Here is a 14311-nt window from a genome sequence, read left to right as displayed (position 1 = left end):
AGAACGTTCGGGAGTTCATCCAACCACTTCCCCTTATGATCTTCCAGCTTCTTCTTAATGCAGGCGAAAATGGTTCTGTTTGTGATTTCTGCTTGTCCGTTGGCCTGAGGATGACTTACTGCAGCCAACTTCTGGTTGATTCCATACTCCTCCAGCAGCTTTCTAACTTGCCTGCTGTCGAGGTTTGTGCCATTGTCCATGACTATTGATCTGGGAACACCGAAACGGCAGATAATATTGTTCCAAATAAATCGTCTCACATGAGTCTGAGTCACGCTAGGATATGGTTCTGCTTCCACCCATTTAGTGAAGTAATCCGTGGCCAGTAACACATACTTGTTCTGAGCTCTTGCAGTTGGCAGAGGACCGACCACATCCATCCGCAGGGCAATCATGTTTATGAGATTTGAATTTCTTATAGGAGGAGACAGAACAGACACCAAAGGCGCTCGGGATTGGGTAACCCTCTGCAGCCGGCGAAGACCAAGCCCCACTAATGCCCACGATGCTATCCCTCCAACCCTTCTCAGATTTTATTATGTCCGTACATATGGACATCTTCTCGAACGGGTAGAGGTGGTAGAAGGGTTCGTTAGTACGGATCTTACTGACCTTATAGCACAGAAGAAGGTCTATGAGGTCAAGGTCCAGATTTCTGTCACGCATCAACAAGAGCATAACAAATATGATTCTAAAGAAGTTGGGGTTGACCTGCAGAGGGGATATCCCCAATCTATTGAAGACATAACTAAAGAAAGGGTGCAGAGGGAACCTAACAACATTCAACTGAAGGTTCGTGAATAAGACTTCGCCGGGCAGGAGGCCGGCGCCGGTCATAATGTTAACGTCCTGAGGGCAAACCCTAACTTCGATGTTGTCAGGAAGTCTAAGTCTCATACGAAGAACATCCAGATCTACAACCATGGTGGAAGTGCTTGAAAAATCTAAAAGGGGGTAAATGGAAGCCTGCCGAAAGTAAAAAAGAACGAAACTAACCTCGGAGGACTGCAAGATCGCTGGAAGAATGACTCTTGAAGGATTTCACCAGAAAAAGCTTAGCACTGTTCTAGAAAGAGAGAGACTTGACTGATGATGGAGACGGTAAAAGGACGTGAAGTGGTGTTCTAGAGCATTATAAAGGCGAAGGGGCCCGAGGGCAGAAGCGTCGGGAAGGCGAGAAATTCCTCGAGCCCCGGAACATTGATTCTGGATCTGACCGTCCGTTCCCCCACGTGGTTATCTCGAGCCGTCAACATCATGATGAGACGCCATCAATAATTACCCCTTATTAAATAAGGGGCAATTATGGGGGCAGTTGAGGAGGCCCCGGACGACATGGGCCGGATCCGACTTGCAAACACTACATTCAGTCCGTACAGCTGGGTCGGCCCATATAAAGACACTGCCATATGGGCCGAACGCGAGTAAACCCATCAAAGGTGACCAGGACTTATGGAGGAATAGGCCCAGATCCAGCAATCAGTCAATATCTTGTAAATATCTTGTAAATATCTTGAAAATATCTATAAGTAGGATAAGGAATAAGGAGGAAGGGGATCTTTTTGGAGGGGAGGTGTAAGAATTCTAGAGAGAGAAAGAGGGGAACGAATTTCTTGCATCTTCAATTGGCGCCGTCTGTGGGATCTTCCAGCTTCTTCTTAATGCAGGCGAAAATGGTTCTGTTTGTGATTTCTGCTTGTCCGTTGGCCTGAGGATGACTTACTGCAGCCAACTTCTGGTTGATTCCATACTCCTCCAGCAGCTTTCTTACTTGCCTGCTGTCGAGGTTTGTCCCATTGTCCATGACTATTGATCTGGGAACACCGAAACGGCAGATAATATTGTTCCAAATAAATCGTCTCACATGAGTCTGAGTCACGCTAGGAAATGGTTCTGCTTCCACCCATTTAGTGAAGTAATCCGTGGCCAGTAACACATACTTGTTCTGAGCTCTTGCAGTTGGCAGAGGACCGACCACATCCATCCCCCATTGCGCGAAAGGCCATGGCGAGGCCATTACGTGCAATTCCTCAGGTGGTTGGTGGATCAATGGTCCATATCGTTGGCATTTATCGCACCTTCGAGAGAACTCCTCCGCATCTCTTGACATGTTTGGCCAGAAATACCCTTGTGTCATTGCTTTATGCGCTAACGATCGCCCCCCAGAATGATTGCCATACACACCCTCATGAATAGCTCGCAATACCTGCTGCGACTCCGCGGGGGTGACACATTTCAAGTATGGGCCAGAGTAGGACCTTCTGTACAGCTGGTTTCGCACGATGGCGTACTTTGCAGCATTCTTTTTGAGTCTCCTAGCTTCATCCCTTTGCATAGGCAAAACGCCATCTCGAATATAGGTAATGATGGGGTCAATCCAACTCGGTTCATACGGTATGACGTTGACTTGCCAAGGGTCAGAGTCCAACGGTTCTTCGAAAATAGATGGCTGGGTCACTACTCCTACTGGAATCACCCTCGCCAATGTTTCACCGCAACTCGAAGCACTACATGCTAACCGGTCTGCATCTGCATTATGTTCCCTCGGCAGCTGTATGAATTCAATCTTTGCAAAGTCCTTGGCTTTATGCAGAACGGCAGAACGATATGCCCCCATCGTGTCATCCTTGGTCGCGTACTCACCATTTACCTGCCGAACAATCAGCTGCGAGTCACTATACACTGTCAAACTTTTGATCTGTAACTCTCTGGCCAACTTTAATCCATTTAGCAACGCCTCGTATTCCGCTTCATTATTGGTGGCACAGAACTCAAGTCTGAGTGCTTGGCTCAAGGAAGTACCCTCTGGGGTTTGCAGTTTGATTCCAATTCCAGCCCCCATCTGGTTAGAGGAGCCATCCACAAAAAGTTTCCAAGAGCCGCATCTAAGGTCTTCTTCCGTATCTTCGGCGTCACATTCTAGCAGGAAATCGGCCACCGCTTGCCCTTTAACAGCTGTTCTCGGCTCATACGTTATGTCAAATGAACTCAACTCTATGGCCCACTTTGTCATTCTGCCCGAGAGCTCTGGCTTGTGCATAAGCGTTCTGATTGGGAAAGTCGTTAGAACAGCTATGGGGTGGGATTCGAAATAATGCCTCAACTTTCTTTTTGCATTTACAAGTGCAAGTACCACCCGTTCGGCCTTTGAGTATCTTTTTTCTGCCTCCGTCAGTGTTTTGCTTACATAAAATACCGGGTATTGCACCCCTTCCTTGCAACGAATCAGAACGGCACTCGTTGCGACACCAGATACTCCAAGATATAGAAATAATTTTTCTTCCGGATCTGGGGCTGACAGGACTAGTGGATTCTGCATATATTCCTTCAAATGAGTCAATGCTTGTCGTTGCTCATCCCCCCAGACCTGCCTTCCATGGCTCCGAATCGTGTCAAAGAATGGTTTGCAGTGATCTGACAATTTTGAAATAAATCGACTTAATGCAGCTATTCGTCCTGTGAGGGCTTGCACCTCTCTGATCGTCTTTGGCTCGGCATTCTTAATCAAAGCCTCTGCTTGAGCGGGGCTAACTTCGATGCCTCTGCGGTTGACCACGTGTCCCAGAAACTGTCCGGAACTCACACCGAACGAGCACTTGGTTGGATTGAGCCTCATCCCATATCGCTTTAGTACATCAAATACATCTTGCAGATGCTTCAGATGATCATCCTTCTTTCTACTCTTTACCACCATATCATCAATATAGGCTTCCACAATCTTACCCATTTGATTCTTAAAAACTTTGCTAACAAGTCTTTGATAAGTTGCTCCCGCATTCTTTAGTCCGAAAGGCATAACTTTGTAGCAGTATGTTCCTCGCTCGGTGACAAAAGAAGTTTTTTCTTCATCTGCGGGATCCATAAGAATCTGATTATAACCTGAATAAGCGTCCAGAAAGGTTAAACGCTCATACCCAGTGGTGGCATCCACCATTTGATCAATCTTAGGCAGCGGGAAGCTGTCCTTCGGACAGGCTTTGTTCAAATTGGTGAAATCAATGCATACTCGCCATTTCCCATTCTTCTTCTGCACAACAACGACGTTGGACAACCAATCAGGGTAGTGCACCTCTCTGATAAATCCCGCATCAAGCAGCCTATCGACTTCTTCCGCTATGATCTGATTACGTTCTGGAGCAAATCTTCGCTGCTTCTGTTTCACTGGTTTGAAATTGGGATTGACATTCAGGGAATGACAGGATACGGAGGGACTAATTCCAGGCATGTCTAGGTGACTCCATGCAAATACGTCGGCATTGTGGGACAAGAAATCCACTAGCTCTTGCTGCTCTTCTCTGGTCAGTCTTATACCTACTCTGGTAGTTCGTTCTGGCCTGGACTGATCGATCTGCACATCCAGAAGGGGCTCCGCGGTCAAGTCGACTGACTCCTCCACCCTATTCTGCTCGAGCGGAGGTTCCTGTAATTGCTATCTGGGGCTTGCCGAACGGACGGGCGCCTTTCCTTTCCCAGCATGCTTTAGTGTGACGGAATAACACTCTTTGGCTGCAACCTGATCCCCCCGAATGTCTATCACTTTATCTCCATCGGGTCCGAGGCACCTCATGACCTGATGCAGAGTTGAGGGTACACCTTGAACTCTGTGAATCCATCCTCTTCCCATCAGGAGATTATACGAGGGGTGAATTTCCACAACCACAAAAGTTTCCATAAGAGCTCGTTCTGCAGCTTGAACTTCCACTTCCACCATCCCGACGGGCTCCACCCTCTTCCCATCGAACCCTAACAAGGGATTTCCAGTGGGCTTGAGCCTCTCTGGTTTAATCTCGAGCCTGTCAAATGTGTCCCTCGGCATGACATTCGCACTGCTCCCAGGATCGATCAGAACCCTGCGCACCAAGCAATCTGCCACTGTCAAACTGACTACCAACGGGTCGTCATGAGGCAGTTGAACACGCTGCAGGTCTGTCCAGTCGAACTTTATCTGCATCGACGGGCTCTGCTGGTGTAGAGTATTCACACTGCCGACCCTTTTCTTCATTTGCGCCTGCCGCAGGCGCACCCGGAGCAGCTCATCTGACTCTTCACTAGGCTCGGGTCGACCATGGATAGCATTGAGTATACGAACTGGTTGTGAATTGTGGGAGCTTTGTTTATGACTCATTTTTATTTGTTCCACCGGTCGATTCTGCTCCATCGCCGAACCTTGAACATAACTCGCGAACTCCCCTCTAGCTATCAACATCTCCACTTGCCTCCTCAGGTTCCTGCATTCGTTAGTCTGATAACCGAAATCAGAATGAAAAGCACAATGTTTAGTTTGATCCCTCTGTTCGAGGGGTTGCTTAATTGGCAGTGGTGGATGAAACTTATCTTTGTTCTCCTGATACAGCCTCGCCAGAGTGACCTTCAGCGGAGTAATCAGCTCTTCCTCCCTGGACCTTTTTTCTGCCTTCCAAGAGGTCTGACGTTGTGGCTGAGCCTGCTTCTGCCTGATCTTTGCCTTGGACTTTTCCTCGGTCGACACAAGCGACGTTGTCCGAGCATTAGCTGCCTCCTCTTCTTCTAGGCGCACAAAGCCATCGGCTCTTTCATTGAGTTCATCCATAGTAGTCGGCGTGTTCACTACCAGACTGGTGTGAAACGGAGTTCCGCGTGTCATGGCTAACTTGAAGGCTTGAACTGCTGTAGAAGGGTGGCATTCGATCACCATACTCTTAGTGAGATTAAACCTGGTAAGAAAGGCCTGGAGACGTTCATCCTTGTGCTGCCTCATCGTGAATAGGCTCGAGATGTCCTTCGGCGGGCGCTTGTTCCCATAGTACTGGCTTATGAACCGATCGCACAGGTTTCTGAAACTACCAATGGAGCTCCTATGCAAGTTTTTGAACCAGCTGAGTGCCGGTCCGGCTAGGCTTGTAGGGAAACATTTGCACATTAAAGAGTCGTTTTCCGTATTCAGGGCCATTTTCAACTGGATATGATACACATGATCGATCGGATCGGTCGTTCCGTCGAACAGAATAAAAACTGGCATAGCAAACTTCCTTGGATGCGGGGCATTCAAGATCTCGTCGGTGAATGGTGAATCCACCATCCGAGCTGCGGATCGGAGAGCTTCATTCTCTCTCTGGAGTCCAGCGGTAGCTCTGTGAGTTACGGTTCTGCCCTCCGAACCGTGATGAGTGATAGTAACCATGGAGGGCCGGTAAGACGGATCGAACGACCGTTCCTCTATGAACTCTCTTTGCCAAGGCGACGCTACTCGACGGCGATCAACCTCCATCACTTCCTCTCGGTCGATCCTTTCCCGATGCGGATCAACGTGAGTCGATCCTTCGTGATCTTCAACTCGACGAACATTTGGCGGCAAATTGTCCATCATCCTTTCATCACGGTGGTGAGCTGACTGATTGTTCTCGTCCTGTTCGCCTTGATGTGCGATATTAGATTGAACACCTCCTTCTCCGACCGGAAGTGGATGCGAAACCGCAGGTATTTGCCGATGTTGCATTCCAGCTTTCAATTCTGCATTCTCTTTTTTGAGAGCTTCAATCAAGTTCATCAACTCCTCAAGCTTTGTTTGCTGGACAGCCTCCATCGGATTGGAGCTTTCACCTATCATTATTCCCGAACGGAGTAAAGGCATTAATCTCAAGTTCGCGAGTAGATCCGAGCTTCGTGAGTAGGAATTTTTAGATCTGGCTTCTAATTCTCCGAATTATGCTCACTGTTTACGAGATCTGAATTGTCTGAACTCTAAATCCGTCAGATCCTGCCACAATCGAACAACTCGTTGTTGCGTAGATCTGAAGTCACTCCTGCCAAAGCTTCAAGAATTGTAATTCCTCCAAAGTAGGTCACAATCGCTCAGATCTGGATCCAAATCCCAAAGATTGAGTCTCGATCAACCGAATTGGTTTGAATCCACTCGATATTCCTCATTGATCAACCAAACTTCCATGCGTTTCCCACAGACGGCGCCAATTGAAGATGCAAGAAATTCGTTCCCCTCTTTCTCTCTCTAGAATTCTTACACCTCCCCTCCAAAAAGATCCCCTTCCTCCTTATTCCTTATCCTACTTATAGATATTTTCAAGATATTTACAAGATATTTACAAGATATTGACTGATTGCTGGATCTGGGCCTATTCCTCCATAAGTCCTGGTCACCTTTGATGGGCTTACTCGCGTTCGGCCCATATGGCAGTGTCTTTATATGGGCCGACCCAGCTGTACGGACTGAATGTAGTGTTTGCAAGTCGGATCCGGCCCATGTCGTCCGGGGCCTCCTCAGAATTGGACTCATCATCCGAAGCCACAATTCACAAACCATCGCCGGAATCGCGACTTCACTACTCACTGTTCACTGCTATCGCCACCACCCGCCAAGTCCCCTCCTTGCTCGTCGGCTGTCTTCATCCTCGCCAATCCGTTACCGCTTTACCCGCCGCAAGGCCACTGCCATTTAATCCCGCCGAGTATCCCTCTTGCTCACCATCCACAGTTCACTGACCGACCTCTCCACAACCGACCCCTTCATCGTCGGTCAGACCATCACGGCCGAGCTTACCGCTACACCAGCCCATCTCCACCGGCCAAGCTCGCCATCACCGTCTCTCCACCATCCAAGCACTGCCGAAGTTTGTGATGCCACAGGTTGTGGTGATGATGCTAGAATGCAATACTTTTGTTGTGGTTGTGGGTTTCCGAAGACAAATAAGGCCCATCATGATTTGGGTTTCTAGTATTGAAGAATGAGTGTAAGAGGACGAACAAGGCGGATCGTGATCTCTGGGTTTGGTAAGGGCATTTTTGGAAAAGTGAAAGGGTAAAATGGGTATTATATTAGTTGAGGGGGTGTTTTTGCACAAATTGAAAAGAATAGGGGTGTTTTTTGCACACCTTTTAAAATAAGGGGTAAAAGTGCTATGAAAGGTATACTTCAGGAGTGTTTCTTGCACTTTCCCCATATTTTAATATCACCCACTACAATTTCATCAATGTAAAGGGTCTTGTTTCACCAATTAATTGGTGAATTTCAAAGTATAAAATGATACGTATTATTTTGATAAGTTTAATGACGCTTTTGTATGTAACTGCAGTTACAGCACTAGAGTATAATATTATATTTAGATTATTAAAGATTGTTCGAAGAATTCAATTCTATACAATTAAATTCGAATTCCACAAATTTCAATTCGAATACTACAATACTATATAATCGAACACACCTTAACAGAATTTTGAAAGTTCACATATTAGAAGGGGCCAGTCTTGGACCATAAACATGCTGTGTGAATGATACCTGCCCAAGCCCAAATATATACCACCAATGACCCAAAGGGTTCGGTTTTCATTGCATTGGACTCCATCCATCCCTCTCTTCACGTTGAAGTATCTTTTTCAACATAAGTGGTTTTACCAAAATATGGTGATTAGAGCAGTATTAAACTGTAGTTGTAGCGCAGTCACACCCCATTTACAGATAATTAAAAGGTACTCAAAATATTGGGCCGAATTAAATGGGGGCGAGCATTTTGAAAATTTTAAAATAAAATAAATTAAAATATAATTAAACTGGTTTAATTAATTTGGAGGTAAGCCTCTTTCATGATTCAATCTGAACCCATTAAACGCCCAAAAGAGTGTGAGGATGTTTCGTGGGTTGGTTCAAGTCTAGCTGCCAGTACCATATTGAGGTGGGCTTGACAGCCCAAATGAAAGCAATGAGCATACAACACCATCTAGCCTCTTGTTGCTGTTGAAAAAAAAAAAAAAAAAATCGAATCTTGAGGATGTAGGCTCAAATATTTAAACTCAAAATACAATTCATAGACTTCTTAAATATATTAGTAATCTAATCTACTTTGGTTTCAGAAACTTTCAGTGTATCTACAAAGGATTATTTTTCTATATATTTCCATCTAATCAATTAGAGTAAAAGACTGAATCGTTTCTAATCTGGGAGCATTTCCTTTGAGATTAATAGTAAATTTTAAAGGTGGGTAAATAATTTACGAATTCGATTTGATCGTGTCATTCGTACCGATCTAATCGAATTATTATACTCACATATCGGTGATAAATTAATAATAAATTTTAAAAACGATACAGATAAAATTATATTCACAGTGACATATTAATAATAAATTTTAGAAGTGGACAAATAATTTTATTTGAATATAAATTGGTGTCATTAATAACATCAAAATAATTAATCAGCCTTCAGTTACGTACATCAGTAAAAAGTACTCACTCCGAAACATTATCCATAAGCAGTGGCTTTGATTTTGCAGACATTCAACTTGTTTTCTTTCTTGACTTTACTCTTCTTTTTTTCTCGAGAAAAGGTAAATATTATAAAGAAAAGAAAGCAACTGTACCCAGCGAAGATCAGCCACAAAACTGGAGAAGGCCAGTTTACAGAGAGCGCAAACAGAGCCAAAAACCAAAGCAACTGAAAAACTTAAATATATAATATATAATGATACGAAATTTTTGACTAAATAGCAATTTTAAGTGACATGAATAAATTTAAGGAGATAAGGTAATCATCTGATAAGGTAATTAAATGATAAGATTTGATTAATTCAAATATTGTACTAATAATACGATTAACTAATTTTTTCTCTCTCAGAAGAAAATGCGAAAACGACAACTTCAATTTTTTATAAAAATAAGGCCAATCAACAGAAAAAGGTACGTCATAAATTTCATATTTAATGCTTGATCGGAGATGAAATGGAGGAGGACTAACTTGACCGTCGGAGTGCATCCGGTCAACACCATACCGGTCATCTCTTTTCTCTTATCTTGCAAAAATCGTCACTGAATTTATCTGGAATAGCTTTATTGTCATTCATTCACATTATCGAAAATGAAAACCGCCAAAATCATGAATAATCTAGATTAATTGCTTAGCAAAAGCGAGGAAAAAAATAAGAATTATATCACATGTGATTTTGAAAATTCAACTCGGTGAATAATAACACTAGCCAAGGGTCTGTGCTTAACACTAAAAGTGATGGTTCAATAGATGAAAAAGAAATAAGTTCCAGTACCGTCTTTCCAAGAAAAAATTGACTTTTTATTTTTATAGATTAGACTGGCTGTCACTCAGACTATTCCCAAGGAAGATTGAAATTGACTTTAACCACTAACATATACTAGTATAATTCTCCCATTGATAATCTACTTGATTGACCTGTCCCACTAGCTAGCTAGCTAGGAACCCCTAATTACATCCTAAGCATGGCTCAGATAGGAGTTGTTTGGGGAATTTTAAACCACAAATTAATTTATAAAGAGGCCAAGCTTGTGTGGTTGGTGTAATCTTCACTTGAGTCATACAATTTTTTTTAAATGAGTGTAACTCTCACGTTCTGAGTGTATTTTTGTTCTCACACTCAGCATGTTGTGATTCAAATTATTATTATTTATGACTTAATTTTACTATTCTTACACTTTCACTCTTGAATTCGATCTCGTTCCCGTTATCTCTTTATCTGACTTAAGTTTTCACACTTCCGGTCCGCCTTAATTCTAAACATAACTGTTTGGACAATCATTCAATAAGAAGAATATCACGACACCAAATGGGCAATAACTTAAACTTGTACAAGTCCTTTCAATCTCTTCAAGGGAGATTGGCAAGGCATGGGTGTATATTTGCTTAACCTGGTAGAATATCCCACAATTATATAATGCCCCTCCCCCTCCCTCCCACAACTATATGCCTTTACATAAATAGAGTTTATAAATATGAACTATTTTTTCTTCTAGTTTTTTGTGATCAGATGAATCCTGTTAGTTGGATCAATAATATATATGTATAACTAATATAGCTTGTAGGTTTCTTGATATTCATTCTTGTGTGTTTGTGTATACATATTAAAAAAATAATACTAAATAAATTCTGAAACAGCTAAAATATAAGTAAAGCCTCTAAATTAGATAAATCAGTTTTTCACCATGGATTGATGCTTTTGCTGAACCCACTACCGAAATTATCCGGTAAGGACGAAAGGTTCTTCCTAGAATCAACAAATTCAAGTCCATTATAATATAATTTTGGCACTTTCTCAAATAACCTCCCAATCCCATCTCTACCCTATCTATCTATCCAATGAAGAATAACACCACCTTTAGCGTCTCCATCATGCTAATCATCATTAAACACAGTTGCAAAGTCCTTATTGGCACACATGCGGTTCATCAAAAAGAAAATGATAGTGAATATTTATATTTATATATATATATACACACACACACACACACACACACACAGAGGCTATATATATATATGGAGCATCCTAGCTAGCTTCTAATTAATTGCCATGAGTGGATTATATAAAAGCCTAACCCATGCTTCTTTACCTAATTAAAATTAATTGATACCCACCTCTACTACAACAGAGCACTTGAAACCCTAGCTATGAATAGCCAACCATATATGTATTTTTATTCCCACGTGACCTATATAGCGAGGTTGGCATCTTCCCTATCACATAGACAATAATGTAAGCAGTGAAGAGAAGATAACCAAAAATTAATGTTCCAGCACTAAAACTTCAGCAAAAAAATATATAAGGCGGCCTAATTATAGATTTTGAAATGTCTTTCACTTCAAATAATGAATTTGTTGATATTAGTGCTTTTACATAAACACGTTAAGAGTGTCGACGGTGGTCGGAGGGACTGGTGTACAAATCCCAACCTTAAATAGATGGGACAAAGATGGACCACTTACCCAAGCTTGATTAGTCCAACTCACAAGGCAAAACATACATGGATGTCAACATTATAACAAAGACACCATGGGGGGCACCCAATTGAGGAAATCTTTAAGAGATATTGTACTGGTCACACATGTGAAAGGAACAAGAGAGGAACCCCCCAGCAGCCACAATAATACATGGATATGGACTTATCAAACCCATCACATAAGATCGAGGTTGCTTTTTTTTTTTCTTTTTCTTTTCCCTCGATCGCAATTTGATAGTATTTTTGTTCATACCTCTCTTGGGTCAACAAAAAGAGCTCTTGTTGCTGGTTTTTTTGCCAATTCACGAAGTGGGTGGTTTTTCTCTTCATGATTATTATTCTTAAGGTCTTTTATGCACCACAAATCCTCTGGGCATGACAGTAACTTCCAATGTGGGATGTGAAGTTTGAGGGAGTCACAGCTTCCAACTTCTGTTACAATCACCTTACAGTCCTTACACTTTTTTCTGGCCATGTTGTGCACGAAATGGCAAAGCGTCCGGACCAGCTTGCCGGATAATGGGCCCTCCCGGTGCACACCATACATGAAGTAGAATCCAAATGGGCGGAAAAAGTCCGGTAGCGCAGGCACTTTGAAGCAAGGAAATATCCTTTCCATCAATCTAGAACTCTTTGCATATAGAAAGCAAGATAACGGTGCTTTCCCTATCCTCAGCTTGAATAGTTCTCCACTGTTCCAAACACTCACCATGGCCCAACTGGTTGGAAAACGTCCCTCCACCCCAAATTGACTCCATGACTCGCCTCGTGGATAGGCCACCCAAGTGCCCAAGCTCACCTCATTTCCTAGAACTTTATCTATGTCCTGTGGGAAAAAGTCGGTTGACCCCATGAATTTTCGATACACAAGTTCAGCTTCATCTTTCTTTAGCTTCAATATCTCAACGCTTGGCGAAACACGATACAATCGATTGTTAACAGGGTGGACCAGGATTGATGGACTTCTGAACTTGACAAACCCGAGCTTGTCCACGAACAGCCTCACCGAGGCTTCATTGTCTTTCTCGGTGGCCATGTAAGCATAATCAGCTTGGTTGGTGATGAACCATTCTACCAAATGGTGCACTAGCCTTGAACCAATCCCTTTTCGCCGGTGAAGAGGTGAGACCCTTAGCCCTAAGATGTATCCCACCTTGGCTAGATCCTTAGGGGGCTTATGGATTGTGACCACCTTTATAGATCCTTGAATGACACCAACAATCTCCTTGTCCAACTCGGCTACCTAACCAACAAAAGATATATATTTATTTTTCTTTCCTTTTTTTTTTTTTTTTTTTTTTCTTTTTTTCTTTTTTCGATAAGACATCATCAATATGAACACAATAAAGAAAATGAAGATGATGATATGATATGATAATTATAAAGTTATAAATATATGAAAATTAGTGGTACCAGCATGTTGTACATCGGACTGTTACGGATTCTACAGATGGGGTCACCCATGGTATCTGTGAAGAGAAACACATGCTCTGCTGGCCCTACCTCACATCTTCTCTCCAGATCCTCCACTCTAGCTCTGTCAATTTCCTCGTCGTAGCTTCGTATCTTAATCTTCACAATTGCCATTTTACTTACTAAAAACATATGTATATAAGAACCATATATATGTGATATGTCACGCATATATATATATATAAACACTTTATTGAGAACTCTACAATGGTTTCTAGCTCTCTTTACTGCTAAGAGAGCTGGTGAAACAATAAAGAAGGGTACCAGCTAGTTTCTGCTAGCTACATACTGCTAAGGACACAAGTTTGAAATTCATAGTGATCCTCCGATCCATCGATCCATTATATATATATACACACACACACATTAATACGAAGCTACGTAGAATCACTTTATAAAAATAAAATCAAAATGGTAGGTCCGTATTTGAAATCTTTTATCCAAGACCCTTTATTGGAAGGACATTGAGTAGTGGAGTTATTATCTAAGGTGAGGAGATAGAGGAATGTTCTTTGTTTGTAAGGATCAACATCATCATCAACCTAGGTCTCAACAATCATAGCAGACAAAAGGTGATTAATTATAGAATGTGTATTTTGTCTCTACCCTTATCATTATTAACTTAATTACCCCGGCCATCCACGTTAGGATAACCTCAGCCTCACGACATTGTGCACGCCTAAGCATATGGGCTGTTGTTGTTGGCCAACCCTCCTCATTCCACACACACACACTAACACATTGTACCAAAGAAAAATTAAATTATATACCCCATTGACAGTACTGATATAAATCATACATGTACACGTACCACACCAACCCGAATTAATCCTTACCAAGCTCAAAAATATCTTGGAATATAATCTGAGCTTGCTCTTTCTAAGATTGTTATGATCAGAAAATTAAAAATACTAATCGTAACGTGGAGAGATGCTATTGAAGTAAATTAAGAGCGGCGGGTTACGTGTATGACATAAGATTAACTGAGTAATGTAGCTAACATTATAATTAAGTGGAGGATTAAATTAATGAATGAGATTTTTTTGTGTTTCAGCTTTTTGTAAGAGGGGAGGTCGTTTTCTTCACACACTGATCTTTTTCATTTGTACTA

At 42.3% G+C, this 14311-nt stretch overlaps 1 protein-coding gene across 1 annotated transcript; it reads right to left on the bottom strand.

Annotated features, from left to right (window-relative positions):
• Window positions 1-11347: 11347 nt before the first annotated feature.
• Window positions 11348-13654, bottom strand: LOC132269310 (probable N-acetyltransferase HLS1). The gene is made up of 2 exons (XM_059770461.1): window positions 13141-13654; window positions 11348-12970 (listed from the first exon to the last, which is right to left on the bottom strand). The coding sequence occupies exons 1-2, from the start codon at window positions 13369-13371 to the stop codon at window positions 11975-11977; spliced, it is 1227 nt and encodes a 408-aa protein (XP_059626444.1). The 5' UTR covers window positions 13372-13654; the 3' UTR covers window positions 11348-11974.
• Window positions 13655-14311: the final 657 nt, after the last annotated feature.

Source organism: Cornus florida, unplaced genomic scaffold, assembly GCF_030987335.1.
Source record: "Cornus florida cultivar Cherokee Brave unplaced genomic scaffold, ASM3098733v1 CherokeeBrave_3.0.0_Hap2_Chr08, whole genome shotgun sequence".
Taxonomy (NCBI): domain Eukaryota; kingdom Viridiplantae; phylum Streptophyta; class Magnoliopsida; order Cornales; family Cornaceae; genus Cornus; species Cornus florida.
The sequence above is the reverse complement of the archived record's forward strand: the minus strand, read 5'-3'. Positions and strand labels throughout refer to the sequence as shown.